Genomic DNA, 15,661 nt, shown 5'->3' on the forward strand with positions numbered 1-15,661 from the left:
TTACAATCTACAGCACCTATACGGATCTATGGGACTCCATAGCTTCAGACCACAGACCTTGTATAATGTGATCATTTGATAGTACAGGCAGTCCCCGGGTTACATACAAGATAGGGTCTGTAGGTTTGTTCTTAAGTTGAATTTGTATGTAAGTCAGAACTGTATATTTTATCATTGTAATCCCAGAAAGAACTTTTTTAGTCTCTGTGACAATTGGATTTTAAAAATGTTGGGTTGTCATAAGAATCAATATTTACACTAAAGCTTCATTAAAGATTGATTGATTGATTGATTGATGGAAAGATAGATATGGGTACCACCAATAGTGCATTATATTACAGACAATTTGGCTGGTTGTCCGGGGCCCAAGTCTTCCATGGGGGCCCATGGTACCCAAACAAGCCACCAAATTTTATACTGAGAAAGACCTTCACCCATGAAATCCTTATACACTTGTTCTTTTTCTCAATACACATATACACAAGAGCCATTTTAGGACCCTTGAAGGTCCTCCAAAGGTCCTGAAATTGCAGATTGAAAACAGACTTGTAGGGGCTATAATATTCATACCAGTCCAGGGCCCATGGCAGTCTTAATCTGCCCCTGACCAACACTCCGTTAATTTCTATTGGATTGCTTGAGAAGTCCTGTAGAAATGAATGTAGTGGTGCTTGAGGATGTGCACTGTTGCTCCATTTACACAGGAATTGTGGACCCCCACTCTCTTAAGAGAGAAAGACATGTATCTAGAGATGAGCGAGTATACTCGTCCGAGCTTGATGCTCGTTCGAGTATTAAGGTACTCGAAACGGCTCGTTGCTTGGACGAGTATTTCCCCTGCTCGAGATCGAGCATTTAATTAAAAAAACACAGTGAAGAACAATGAAGAATAGAATAAAAACAGTGAACACAGTGAACACAGGATCATTTAAGTGAAAAACACAGTGAAAAACACAGTGAAGAATAGATTACAGATGTTCGGCACATCTGCTTACTTGTCGGAAGATACGCGCGGAACGGTGCGAACAAAATAGTATGTGAAGAACAATATATATGTGTGAAGAACACATTGCAGAACACGGTGAGCAGGACAGAGACAACGGGGAGCAGCACAGAGACACCGGGGAGCAGCACAGAGACACCGGGGAGCAGCACGGAGACACCGGGGAGCAGCACGGAGACATGGGGCAGCGGCAGCACGGAGACATGGGGCAGCGGCAGCATGGAGACATCAGGCAGCGGCACGGAGCGGCACGGAGACATCGGGGCACGGAGACATCGGGGAGCGGCACGGAGACATCGGGGCACGGAGACATCGGGGCACTGAGACATCAGGGCACGGAGACAGCGGGGCACGGAGACAGCGGGGCACGGAGACATCGGGGCACGGAGACAGCGGGGCACGGAGACAGCGGGGCACGGAGACATCGGGGCACGGAGACAGCGGGGCACGGAGACAGCGGGGCACGGAGACAGCGGGGCACGGAGACAGCGGGGCACGGAGACAGCGGGGCACGGAGACATCGGGGAGCGGCGGGGAGCCGCACGGAGACATCGTTGCACGGAGACATCGGGGAGCGGCACGGAGCGGCACGGAGACATGGGGGCACGGAGACAGCGGGGCACGGAGACAGCGGGGCACGGAGACAGCGGGGCACGGAGACATCGGGGCACGGAGACAGCGGGGCACGGAGACAGCGGGGCACGGAGACAGCGGGGCACGGAGACAGCGGGGCACGGAGACAGCGTATCTCCCGACAAGTAAGCAGATGTGCCGAACATCTGCAATCTATTCTTCACTGTGTTTTTCACTTAAATGATCCTATTCTTCACTGTTCTTCACATCTGATAACTTGTCGGGAGATAATATACGCGCGGAACAGTGAAGAATAGATTGCAGATGTTTGCATACATCTGCTAACTTATCAGAAGACATTCTTTTTCAATTAATTAACACATTTTATTCCCGAACCATGGTCCCTTTGAAAAATGCTCGAGTCTCCCATTGACTTCAATGGGGCTCGTTATTCGAGACGAGCACTCGAGCATCTGGAAAAGTTTGTCTCGAATAACGAGCACTCGAGCATTTTAGTGCTCGCTCATCTCTACATGTATCCCTTATATTTCTCTCTTAATAAGGGATAAGCTGAAAAATCCCTTTAACAAAGCAGGTGACACACAGATAATAGTCCACAGAGACAATTTTTTTTAGAATATTTCTATATAACTATATAACTACTGAAACCAGTGAAACATGAAGGTAACCTTCATGTCCCTATGCCCAATCCGTTGCTCTGTTTAGAAATTACACATTTAATCTGTCGGAGATGAGCCCCAGTCCTATCGCCACCATCTCCTGGCACATGTACAATGCCACTAGTAATGTAGAATCCCTTTGTTAAAATTCTGAAAGGAATATACCTGAAATCATAGGGGGACAATTATTATTGCCTTTGTACCATTTAATTTTGTTTCCGCACCATGTGCGCACCATCTATTATATGATGGTGTCACAATTTAGCTTTTTTATGAAACTCTCAATTTGGGCATAGCTCTTTAATCCTGGCAAATTCCCTGCACTTCTATTTTCCCAGCACTATTTATGGCACTTAATTAGACTGACAAAAAGCAAGTCCATCAACTTCCAAACCCCTTTGTTCATCTTGCAGTGTGCCAAATACAATAGAGCTGTGCAGCACAATATGTAGTGCAAATCACCCCTATAATCAGTGCCAAAATGATAAATGGCACCCATAGCTACCAAGTTTAGGATCTAACCCCAGTAGAATAACGACACGCTGTTGGTTTAGGGGCTCCAAACTTGGTGGAAACTTCCTTTATAACAGCATCAGATGACATCAGTCAGGACACATCCATTATCATTTTTCAGAACCTTTAACTTTATCTTCATAACTTTATTAATTCCAGTCTACATTTAGTTGAAACATTTACACAGCAATCAGAAATATTGATTATATAATATATATTTATGTAGCCTGTATATATTTTAAAAGATTTGTATACGATTCCCCCACTGTAACATCTCTATTACTAGGGCTGGCGTTGGTGGGCGGAAAACTGGGCATTTCACCAGGGCCTCTTTGTCCTAAAGGGGCCCCCTGCATGTGGACTTTTGTGGGCAGAGGATGTATTGCTCTTTTAGGGTGCATTTAAACTTGGCAGTAACACATGCTTTTTCAAAACACATATGTTAACACAAGGTTAATACAAAGTTAAGAAGTATTTTGTAAACACAATGTTAACAGCTACATAATTATGCAAATCTCCTCTTCTCAGTTGTTCTGATGCATTTGAAAACGCACAGACAAGTGTGAACGCACCCTGAATCTCCTTGGTTGAATGCATGGGTGTAGATGCTTATTATTTATCTCCTGTCTATATGTCTATTATCTATCATCTATCTGTCTAGTTATCTGTCTCCTATAATTTGTCTAGTTCATATCTATATATCTGTCTATCTAACCATTTATCTATCTAGCTGATTGTTTATTTGTCTATATATCTTCTATTTATCTATCTATTTCCTATTATCTATCTTTCCATCAATCAATCAATCAATCAATCAATCTTTAATCTCTCTTCTACTGTATCTATCTCTCTCTGACTGTTCATAAAATAGTTTTGTTTTGGGGCCCCACTTTTGGTATTTCCCTGGGCCCCACTTTGGCTAAAACCATTTACAGTACTTTTCTCTTTGTATGGAGAAAACATGTTATGGGTCACAGGCAAAATTTCTTTAGAATTCTGTTTTCTGTCACTCTGTTATTCCTCTTAGAAATTAATTTGAATAATGTGAATAGCTAATTTGGGGTATGACTGTATACAGTCTGATACTGTCCAATAAGTGTTGCCAGATCCTTTCTGACGAGTAGAAATGTAACATCCAGTTGCCAAGTTATTCATAAAGTTTTAGGAGGAATAATAGAAGGAGATCATAGTCTAGAGCTCTAAGAAAAGGGTCAATAACTTGTCTTGTGAGGATGAGGTTTCATTGTGGGCGTCCATTGTCCTGGAATAGCATGGAGTGGAACGTGTGTGTGAATGTGCTTGCGTTGTCCATGTTGTAAATGCCAAGATTATAGGATTATAGAGGAAAGTATTGAAAACAAAGGCATGGCATGGCTCTTATCAAGCTGCGGCTTCACATATGTTACAATAGGCTTCAAACAGGCTGGCCACCGAGTGCATGCGGTAGAAGATGCCCAGCGGAAGAGAGATCTTCACAATGATGACCCAGAGGGTGAAGCCATAAAAGGACTGCTCTATCTGGCTCACCAGGTGCGGCCGGGTACCATAAGCGTATAAAATCCAGACCTGTGGATCAGACAGAGCAAGTGTTATTACTGCACACACGTCTTATGACATCACAAGTGACATTAGGATTTGATTGGTGAACAACCTTTGTTAAAAAATTACATAGAGTTTCATTAATCTGGGCTATAGGGGAAATAATGGAAGTGTGCTCTGGCTATACCTTATCCCAAGGCAGAAAGTCCAAGAATAGGTATGAGGTATACCTCGTATCCTAATTCAATGAAGAAGCTCTGTGGCTGTGGCAGATTTACACCATTGAACTACCAGCATCATGAGGTAGTCTAGGAAATGTTCTTTCTACAATTACCCTTTTATTGTGAAATCTTGAACATTTTCCTGTAAAATATCAACTCGGGAGTCTCGTAAAAATGAGCAGAAAAGAGTATTGTTTTGCATTGTGTACAGTTTTGGGCACCAGTGTATAAAAAGGATATAGTAGAGCTGGAACGGGTGCAGAGGAGAGCAACCAGGATTATTAGGGGAATGGGGGAACTAGAATACACTGACAGATTTAAAAATTTGGGATTATTCAGTTTAGAAAAAAGACGGCTGAGGGGAGACCTCATTACAATGTACAAATACCTGAACGGACAGTACAAGGATCTCTGCAAAGATCTTTTTATACCTCGGCCTGTGACCAGGACAAGGGGGCATCCTCTACGCCTAGAGGAGAGGCGATTTTACCATCACCATAGACAAAGGTTCTTTACTGTAAGAGCAGTGAGACTATGGAACTCTCTGCCGCAGGAGGTTGTTATGGCGGACTCTATGTACATGTTCAAGAAAGGCCTGGATGCCTTTCTGGAGAGAAAAAATATCACGGGTTACGGGGATAAAACATTTATTTAATTCTTAAAGGTTGGACTTGATGGACTTGCGTCTTTTTCCAGCCTTATATATACTATGATGATACTATGAGATGAGTCAAGTTAAGAGGTTGAAAAGGGAATGCTACAGAACCACAGATACAGACAGTTTAAGAAATAGGCGGGAACTGGATGTTTATCTGAAGCTTATATTTTCATCCATGTCTTTAACTATCCACATCTCCAATTCTGTTATTCACAGATACATAGGACCAAAAATACGGGTGTCTTAAGTGACACTTCCCTTTCAGCCCCTAAAGCTGACTCATCTCAAGTAAATATGACTCTTCTCTTCTCTGCTCCATTAAAGAACACTCTACTGTTTCTATGGGTGGTCTTATGCTTAGTACTACAACTTATCCGAATTAGTGCGGATCCCAAATCACCTTCTTTGATGTAAAGGATTGACAGAAAAATTAGGAGACTAAACTGAGGGAGTTATAGAGGCTGTGAAAAATTGGCAACTTTCTGGACTAACATTATTGATAATTTAATTTCTTTATGTCTTTTTTGTGTAGAGAATCGGACGGTCATCCTTTTTTATTTTTATAGATTCTTGTACTGAAATTTTTCCTCACAAATGCATGACATTAGTTGCTGGTCCCTAAAGAAAATCATGGTACAGCACATTCTTGTGCTTGTGAAATGTTTTTGGGAGAAGAACTGACAAAGAAGAACTGATAAACATGGCGCCAGGTGTATAGAAGAGGTGGATGTGTGTTTACTAAGGAGAAGGATCATGTCTGTCAGAGTCTGACACAAATCTCATATCCTTCTGCCTGTCTGTTCAGTTTTTTTTTGGTCGTTTTTTTTCAGTTAACTTTATCAACAACATAACAACTTTGCCCAGAGACGCCCAGCCATGTTGTAAATCACATGTATGAACACCAGATGATATATAATGGGCCACATTTATAATTAGTGAGGTAAACTGCACATAGAGAAGTTTGCCTCACTAATGTGCAGGGTGCGCCAGATTTTTTAAGTCTTCAATAATGTGGCGCACCCTGCACACACCGACTATGCACCAGTTTTTCAACATAAATGTGCAGACGGTCCGAATCGGCACTGAAACACCCCTTTAGGTGCAGAGTTTTGCGTTGCAGAGGACACAGTGCAGCCACAACACAAAACTGTTGCAAACACATAAATACAAGTGCAAACATTTTGTACATGTATTTGTGTGCAAAATACCACAGAAAACAGGCCAATAAATGTGGCATATTGGGCCACATTTATTGGCCAGTTTTCTGTTGTATTTTACACCATGTTTTTTTTTTTTCCTTTAAACCATGGACCATGCAAAGCATACGTGTCAGATACGCATCTGCAAAAAACACTGCCTTTTGTAGTCCATGTGCAAAAATGTAAGGGAAATAAACCAAGTTGTCCAGCAACATCTCAGAAAAGATGTAATTTGTGTTACATACTTTTTTATGTGAGCTCATCGGCCCAGATTTTTGTTTAACTTTGCACTGAAAAGAATGTCTAATCTGCAAATGTATTTATAAAGTGTTTGCGCCAGTTTTGTGTCGGGGTCATTTACTAAGTGCCCGAATCGCTTTTCGTTACCCGAATATTTCCGATTTGCGCTGATTTTCCCTGAATTGCCATGGGATTTTGGCGCACGCGATCGGATTGTGGCACATCGGTGCCGGCATGCACGCAACGGAAATGCGGGGGTGTGGCCGTAAGAAAACCCAACGGATTCGGAAAAAACGCTGTATTTTTAACAAAAAAAAGTGTCGCTTGACACGCGCTTACCTGCACCCAGGGTAGGGCGGTGAACTTCAGTGCACTCCGATGGAATTCAGCGCAGAAGCGACACCTAGTGGACATCGGACGCACTACCTTTGTGAATCGCCGGAAGACCCGAATCCTCCACTGAGAACGCACCGCTGGATCGCGACAGGACCGGGTAAGTAAATCTGCCCCACTGTGTCTGACAGAAAAATGTGCATATAAAGAGGTGTTGTAGTGCTTAATCGGAGTTAGCAACACATTACTGCAACACGGTACAATTGCACTAAAGCGGTTTGCTCAGCTTTTGATATATCTGGGACATTGACTTTTACGGAAGTCCTTGGTCCGGATGAATGATAAAAAGTAGTGCATGCTGCCTTTTTCCTATCCAATGGACCACGGGTCTTAAAAAGATACACTCTGAATAGCCCCTTAAAAAATAAAAAGGTCAGTATGCTATTTATGGAACTCACGGATAGGGTCAAACGTGTAAGAAATGCACATCTGAACAAGCCCCTACACATGGCTTGATCTTTCTAATCTACAGAAAGAATTTCTACTGTTGGAAGAAACATGTGCTACTACTAGTGTATATTAGAAATGTATATGATAGGAAGAATAAAAAATAGACTATTAATTACCCCTTCAAGTGTAAAATAAAACTTAACTCTTCTGCACTCTCAAACTCATTTTTCTACTTTAAAGCTCATTTCCCACAAAGAGATTTTGGTCGGGGAAACTAACTCTGAGCATTTTTACGGGATTTTTCAGACTGATTCTCGATTTTATGGAATGAACTTGCATTTCTAATCAGTCCAGTTATTCAATGTTCAGTCCGTGAAATCCCGCATGCACAATTAAAGTTTCGGAACTCGCTCATCGGCAATGGATTAAGAAAGTTGCATCTCAGTGGTCAAAGAACGATCCTTCAAATTGTGCATCCTCACCTGGGTAGATAGGTGACCTCTCTGTTTAGGTGAATGATTATGGCTGAAGCTATACATTAACAATGTATTTGGCTAAATTAGGCTGTATACCGGGACAGCTGTTACTATGCAACTCTACTATATAATTGTGTAAAAGGAGCATACTAATTATTATTCAAGAAGATTTGATTATTACCTGCTGCCCATCAGTTTTGGCATACATTCAGTCCACAAATTTCACGATAAATTTCTGAGAAAATGCAAATAAGTTTTCTAGGATGGGATTTGGAAAACCATGCCTCTTTTAGCTACCTTGTAAGGTAAATTTCTGTAAACTATGAGATTCCATGGAGGTGGTACTGATGCTGCCATCTACTGGTGTGTTAATATGTTCTAGACTCTTCTATAGTGGTTTGTATATGTCAGTGTATTTCAATTATTTATTTTTAATAACCCAAATGTATTTTTTACATGACTGTTGGCTGCATCCATGTGTGTTTAATACTTTTGTTGTCATATTTCATCCCCATAAAACTCATCCCCATAAAACTCATCTTCGAGTCCTTAATTGGCACTTACCGATATATTGTAGCAGATTAACAGTATTGATATATTCTGCAAAATCTTCCTTCTAGTTCTCAAAAATGGCGCAGTGTCCTCTTCATTAACCACCTGCCTGTTTTGGGGAGCATCTGCCACACTGCTTGTAGAGTGTTGATTTTTTGGAATGTCTCTACCCAAGTCTATCAAACCTTTGTAGTTGTTCACACTGCCCCCATTTCCTGAGTTTAAGCTCATGTGGTCATACTTAGCGGACAAGTTATCTGTGCCATGTTGTATGCCCTCAGTAACTCCAGATATAGAGTAGATCCAGGCATGGGATGCAGTCTTATTCTGCCCCAGTCCAGAATAAAGCGCTTCTGTAATAAAGAGATTTTGGCCAAGGACTTGAACGGTTTTACACAAAGAGAAACAGAGATCCAGAATGAATAGGTTCCCTTCGATGTGTAGGAAGAATATGGCCACTAGTGAAAAGACAGAAACCATCAATGGACCACAAGAACTTCCCATCAGAAGAGTAATATCAAGATTCCTCACCACACTCTTAGACGTGTCATCAAAGCGAAGGCCTTTCTGCAGCCTACATGTCACAATGCCAATGACAGAGGCGATGAACATGGCAGATAGAAGAACTGAGTTAAAAAGGTAGTAGATACGCAAGGCCTCTGGAACGGTCTCAGGTGACTTAGCGAGGACACCAAAGCTAATCATGACTCCAAACGTGGCTGATATGGCGAATGCCCCCAAAATCAGACCTACAAACACTCCATTAATGTGAAGAGTGGCTTTGCCGTGTCCCGAAACTGATGCAGGACAGTTTGTCTTCCCTGCGTTCTTCCACATGACATACAGCATCGTAGACGAGAAGAGACTGAACTCAATATTAAAGGGGTGCAGGTAGTCTGCTCCTTCAGAGAAGATGTGGCACAGGTCTGTGGTGCAGGTGCAGCTGTTTGTGTGGACCCCTGTAAGTGAAATGGGCACACAGTAAACAACAATACAACAAATAGATAATGTACTAAAGAGAAAAAAGAAAGCAAACATAATGTAACAACTTTATGGACAATGTTCTAGAACAGTGATGGCGAACCTTTTATAGACCGAGTGCCCAAGCTACAACTAAAATCTACTTATTTACTGAAGAGTGCCAACATGGAATTTTAAGTAGTAACTTATTGCTACCTGTTCTTCCACATCTTTTAATCGTACTGGCCCCTCGAGGCCATCAATACAGTTGAAGGAAGGAGGGCACATTCAGACCATCATTGTAGCTTCTTTCCAGGGTCTCTCTGTACAGGAAGAATGGTGGGTCCAGCAGGATGATCTCCAAAGATAATGCAGTTCTGTGAAAACCGTCAAACTTTTCCCGCTGTTCCAAACAGCCAAAGAAATGATGCTTTAAAATAGCGCTGAGAGCACCATTTCTTCAGTTGCCTGGGACTGCAGGAAGATTCAGTGTTTGGTGAACTCTTTCCTAGGGCGATGGCCTGAGTGCCCACGAAAAGGGCTCTGAGGGCCACCTCTGGCACCCATGCCATAGGTTTGCCACCACTGTTCTAGAATGATGTAAAACTTACATTCTAAGATGTTCATCTTCTTTTTCTGGATGTCATAAATTTCTTGCAAATGCTTCATAGACTCATCTAGGACAACACTCATCCACATTAGTATATTTGTGGCTAGTGCATGCATCAGACCGAACCTATGACAAAGAGAGGAATACATCCTAACAGCATTTTGTCTAATATTACTCACCCTTCCATGCCCCTTCAGGCAGTTAAATAGGGGTAGTTGCTGATATCAGTAGGTAGGTGGTCAATTATGTCACTTGATGACATCAACAATAGCGTTACTTAAACCTCATTGCTTACATGAGTTCTTCTGGGGACTACATATTGGGAGGGTTAAGATGAATACCATAGATACTGTAGACTCTATGCCATAGGTGCAAACAGTGGGAGGTCCGCAGTGATTCCTCGGGTTATTGTAGGCTAATGAAACACCTTAAAGAAATATAGTTGTATAATGATCATTATGTTCTGACTGCACAAACAGTAAGACCTAGGCAACAGGTATAAAACTATCAACATTTTGTACTTCATATTCCTCAAAGGGAGTTTACTGGCTAAGAATGTATCCATATAAAAGGTCCTAAATATCAGATTGGGGGATGCAACAACAGCACCACTAAAAAAAAGAGTTGAACTGAACATCACATGAACATGAACTGAATCAGACAGCACCATTCCCCATATAGTGGCTGAATTGAGTCACTGCAGCTTTGTTGTTTCCATTTAAATATATGAGAACTGCTTTGCAGTAACCTGGTCAGACCACTATGTGGAGTTGTCTACTGATCTTTGTGTCGGGACACAATCTACATATATCTATTTAGAAGACTATGATGGGCAAAACAATACTGACCAAACATAGGGCATGTTCATGTCTTATGTCTGTATTGTTACCTGTTCAGCTGTTGTTTCTCTTGTATACAGACTTTGGCATAAAATGAGAGGAGAGAGACCTTGATGGGGCACAACAAAAGAAAAATCAAGTTTTCTATGAACCATAGAACCATTTTGACACATATTTCTGCCACAATCCCTTTAATTGATTTATGTATTTGGCATTGTAACATAGTTTCAATCACTTGCATCATATTGACGGTAAACAGTCCTAGATGGTGGGACTATGGTTGTACAATCCCTTCAAAGTTCTTATACATCATTGTTGGTATATACTTTACTCTTATGTCTCACCTGTATCACTGTGAAGACAGCCTGAACGATAGGGAATGAAGTCACCAATACCGAGGTACAATGATGTAGTTCATGGTAGTACCCGAGTGTTAAACAGTCTAGAACAAGTGTTGCCAGGGCAAAAAGACACAATCCACCTGTAGAAACATAGTAGTTACACAGTATCTAGCAACTCTTTGCTTCACTGCCCCCCCCCCCCTTCCTCACTCTGACTACTGTAGTCACCAACCAGCAGCCTCGCTCTCCTACTGCTGTTATATATGGCAGGAGGAAGAGAGCTTTGAACTATATCTCTATACTATGTCTCTATAAGAGTACCCTAGTGAGAAGTGCATTGAATTTTGCCCCACTGCTTGGAAACCCAGTGATCAGTTGTGATTAGTAAAGAAGTCAGATGGAAAACTGGCAGAATTTCCTTTTTTTCTTGCTGCGCCTCTAGCTCCTTACTTAAAGGGAACCTGTCACCAGGAGACCCATTTTTAGCACTCCCCCAGTCCCCACAGAGCATAGTACATACACTGCCAAAGTGTTTTTGTATAAAAAATAGGTTTTACAGAAAAAAAGATATGTTATATTGTACCTTTCATTAGCATGTGCTGTGTGACTAGGCAGTTGCCTTTTGGAAGGAGCTGGAAAGGAGCAGTTTCCCCCCACCTTTGGGGAACAGCTTCTCCATGTGACCTTTTCAAATATATGAAAACACCCATCACTGGGCTTAGCGACGCCCCCTGCTCCTCTACAGCCAATCCCGAGTGTGGAGAGTTATTCATATATTTGAAAAGGTCACGCTTCCCAAGGGTGGGGGGGGGGGGGGGGAACTGCTCCTTTCCAGCTCCTCCCAATTGGCAACTGCCTAGTCACACAGCAGATGCTAATGAAAGGTACAATATAACATATCTTTTTTTCTGTAAAACCTATTTTTTATACAAAAACACTTTGGCAGTGTATAACTATGCTCTGTGGGGACTGGGGGAGTGCTAAAAATGGGTCTCCTGGTGACAGGTTCCCTTTAAAGAGGACCTGTCACCTCTAAAGCTACTGCACATGCTGCAGTGTTACACTGCTAGCGTTATCAGAAACCTCCGATAACGCTAACAAACACTGCAGCGCTGTACAATTGAAAACACTGGACCGCGCTGTAAGCGGTCGGTTGTATTCATGAGGGGGAGGTCCGAGGCACTGTCTCTCCCCTGGACCACCCTCCAGCTCCATAGGCCTGTGGTGACTGCCGAGCTTCACACGGCAGTCATCGCCCCTAATCCCGCCCCCTCATGAATACGCCCGACCGCTTACAGTACGGTCCGGCGTTTTCAATTGTGTGTGTTAGCATTATCGGGGGTATTTCCGATATCACTAGCAGTGTAACACTGTGGCATATGCTGTACTTTTTAGAGGTGACAGGTCCTCTTTTAGAAGGTTTGGCACAACAATTTTGGTGGTTTTCTAACACTCATGACTTGTTCTGTTTTTGGGTGCAAAGTTGAGTTGCTGCTTATGAATCCAACACTTTCCCAGCTCTTCTTCCGGCTGATATTGTGGAACAATTTTTGGCGCACAAATAGAGTAGCTAAAAGTAAATCTAGGAAGTTCTATTTCACATTTATGAATGTGGAGAAAGTTCTTAATCTTTTGGTTTGTGCACCAAATCATTAATCCCTTGCGCCACAAACGTAAATCACACTGAAGATTATAGCACATTTCCAGCGCCACCCTCCGTCCCAAACTCATAAATGACCCTCTAAGTTTCCAGAGTCCCTACAGTGCCCTCACAGGGGAAATGGAGTATTACAGAGTTATCTGTTAGGAAAATAAGTGTCTCTGGAATGCATGGACACACTAGATCCTCCATAGTCATACAACAGAGTTGTTGTAGCTGCTGTAGCTAAAACTTTAGATAGGTGCCACAGATAGAGTGCTCCAAATATTAACTCTTCATTTATCAAAATCCCATATAACAGTTTCAAAGACTAATCCAATGCTAGACATTTCTACTACAATGTTAAAGCCAAATTCCTAGCATTTTCTGTAAGTAAATCAAACATTTTGTGGTAGATAAGAAGAATGCATTACATACCTTTCAACCAGCTAGCTCCAGCCTGGTGATCCTGGTACATTTTAATTTTTTTGTTTTTAGCAGATGTCCATGCAAACCATAGCATCCAAGCGGAGGAAGTCAACATGAGAACAGTGAGAAATCCCTGAACATTGTGAGTTTGAGGGTTGTGATGGCGCATCTCTGCCAGGAGGACGGCACTGCCAAAGAATGTCAGGAGGGCCAAGTAGAGCAATGAGAGGAGAATGGTGGTTCTTGGGTTGGCAGAGTGATGCCATGTCCCTCTCTCAGTCTCTGAGCTGTTGATGCTAATACTGGAAAACAGGGAGTCTGGTGAACAAGTCACATCTCTAGTGTTGACATCTTGTGCTTCCAAAGTGCAGCTTTGCGCTGTTGGGTTCATCATTTGTATGAAACTGTTTCTTGTCAGACAAAAATATTTTCAGTAATTAACTATTAGTTTTATGACACTTATGCCCTGAATAGTCTATTATCAATAGAGTATCATAAAACATATTACTTAAAAGGCTCTGTGAACCCTTTAGCTAGTTTGTAGCAATGTAAAAAATGTCCATGAGTTTGGACTTACACCAAGTAAGAAGCCCCTGTAAAATTACAGAATAGTCAGTTGTCCACTTGCCCAACAGGACGACACATATCCTTATACCTGGGAGCATTAACTTACGTAATTAGTACAGTTGAAAAAAAGACAAGTTCCACCAAGAAAGGGAAGAGATGGGATTGAGAATAGATGTAAGGGAACACAGTTCTAAATTATAAGAAAACTATCAATGTTATTTTGATGTATGAAGGCATCTAGACCCTGTGTTAAGCTCTCTGCTGTCCCTACTGTGATCAGCACCTGAGCTTGGCTACTCCACATATTTACAGTTCTTACATTAGAACTTTTTGCCTCTGGAGATTAAACCTTGTTTTCTCCAGACAGAGACAGCCCCCCCCTCCCTTTTCTTTTGATGTAATTTAACCTTGAACAACTTTCCACCATTTTATATAAGTTCTGGACTACAGTAGAATTCCCAACGTATGGAGAGGTACAACAATGTTTTTGAGAAAGAAAAAACAATGTGGTCAACTATTTAAAGGATTGGATTACAATTTTCAGTGATCCGGATTAAAGGAGCAGGCTGTATATCTCAGCTAGTACCAACATATGATAGCATAGCTGTTATATTTGTGCCATCACTGTAATTTATGTGTATTCTCATAATATGTTAATTATTTGAGTCATTTTTTTGTAATGTAAAAATCAGTCCCATCCATCTGAATGGGGTTCTCTTTACACCAAGTGCAAGCCCTATCCAGATAATGGAAATTTCATCAATGGCACATACCCCTAGGCAGGTTGCACACAAGCTGGTTTATCCTGACAAACCTGCTCTGTATATGCATATGTATATACATGCTGAGTTACGTTTAGCTCCTTCGCATTTGGATTGGTAAACATGGATTGCGTTTTGTTGGGATGAAGACGCATGTGCGCAACCGACCTAACCGTGCTATAATTGCTCCAATCTAATTAACCCTTCTTAAGACCTAATTTAATAATTACATTACATGAGATTTAATTAGTATTAACCCCATTTAATCTGACAATGATATTAAGAGGACAGTAGTGGAATTTCCATGTGTCTGGCAATGTACACAAGCTTTATATGGAGACCTGACACAGTCCAGTAAATTATTATCTTACCTATGTGTGTTTTTGTTATGATCCCACTCGATGTTCTATGTCCTAGTGAGGTTATTACTGCAGTTAGCCGACCTTTTAGAGATTACTCAGGGCTGAAATAGGAGGAGGTGCTCTTAAAATTTAAGACCACCCTTGACTGTGTGTTGTTAAAAATATTTCCATACAGTGGCTAAATAATAACTCCATACACTGACTACATAATAAATCCATATACTGACTAAACAATACCTTCATAAACTGGCTTAATGATACCTCCATACACTGACTGAATAATGCCTCAACAAATTGGGGCTTATTTACTGGCGGACGCATTTTCATCGAGTTACCCGACTTTTCGGGGATTGCGCTGGGGATCATGTCGCACACGATTCGGATAAACCGCAGGATTTAACATTTAAATTGTGTCGCAAGCCAAGCACTTGCATACACTGGGAAGAAGATTGTGAACTCCAGCGGACCTGAGCGGGGAAGTAATACATGCAGGATATCGGGTGCACGCTCGTAGTGAATCGCGGCAGCTGTGCATTCTCCTCGGGGATCGAACCTCAGGGATCACGCAGGGTAAATCTACCCCATTGAATAATACCTCTATCCACTGACAAAATAAAATCTACATACACTGACTGAATAATACCTCCATACACAGGCTAAATATTACCTCCTTACCCTGAATGAAGAATACCACCATGCACTTTCCACTTGCAAAC

At 41.8% G+C, this 15,661-nt stretch overlaps 1 protein-coding gene across 2 annotated transcripts; it reads right to left on the reverse strand.

The window, feature by feature from the left end:
- Nucleotides 1–2,244: 2,244 nt before the first annotated feature.
- Nucleotides 2,245–13,675, reverse strand: LOC140106467 (proton channel OTOP2-like). 2 transcript variants are annotated; one of them, XM_072130919.1, is made up of 6 exons: nt 13,265–13,675; nt 11,191–11,327; nt 10,897–10,955; nt 10,009–10,133; nt 8,969–9,396; nt 2,245–4,335 (listed from the first exon to the last, which is right to left on the reverse strand). In XM_072130919.1, exons 1-6 carry the CDS (start codon nt 13,647–13,649, stop codon nt 4,150–4,152), a joined length of 1,320 nt encoding a protein of 439 aa, XP_071987020.1. In that variant the 5' UTR covers nt 13,650–13,675; the 3' UTR covers nt 2,245–4,149. The 2 variants fall into 2 exon arrangements, with proteins under 2 accessions (XP_071987020.1, XP_071987019.1); XM_072130918.1 differs by having other exon boundaries at nt 8,450–9,396.
- Nucleotides 13,676–15,661: the final 1,986 nt, after the last annotated feature.

The sequence above is a fragment of the Engystomops pustulosus genome, chromosome 11, assembly GCF_040894005.1.
Source record: "Engystomops pustulosus chromosome 11, aEngPut4.maternal, whole genome shotgun sequence".
Classification (NCBI taxonomy): Eukaryota; Metazoa; Chordata; class Amphibia; order Anura; family Leptodactylidae; genus Engystomops; species Engystomops pustulosus.

What these genes read in the sequence shown, in the direction of transcription:
- LOC140106467 (XM_072130918.1), bottom strand. Translation starts at nt 13,649, where the DNA reads ATGATGAACCCAACAGCGCAAAGCTGCACTTTGGAAGCACAAGATGTC. An exon ending in TGGAGCTAGCTGGTTGAAAG is followed by an intron (nt 11,328 to 13,264) that starts GTATGTAATGCA and finishes ATGTTTCTACAG; the next exon opens with GTGGATTGTGTCTTTTTGCC. An exon ending in CTGTCTTCACAGTGATACAG is followed by an intron (nt 10,956 to 11,190) that starts GTGAGACATAAG and finishes TGCCCCATCAAG; the next exon opens with GTCTCTCTCCTCTCATTTTA.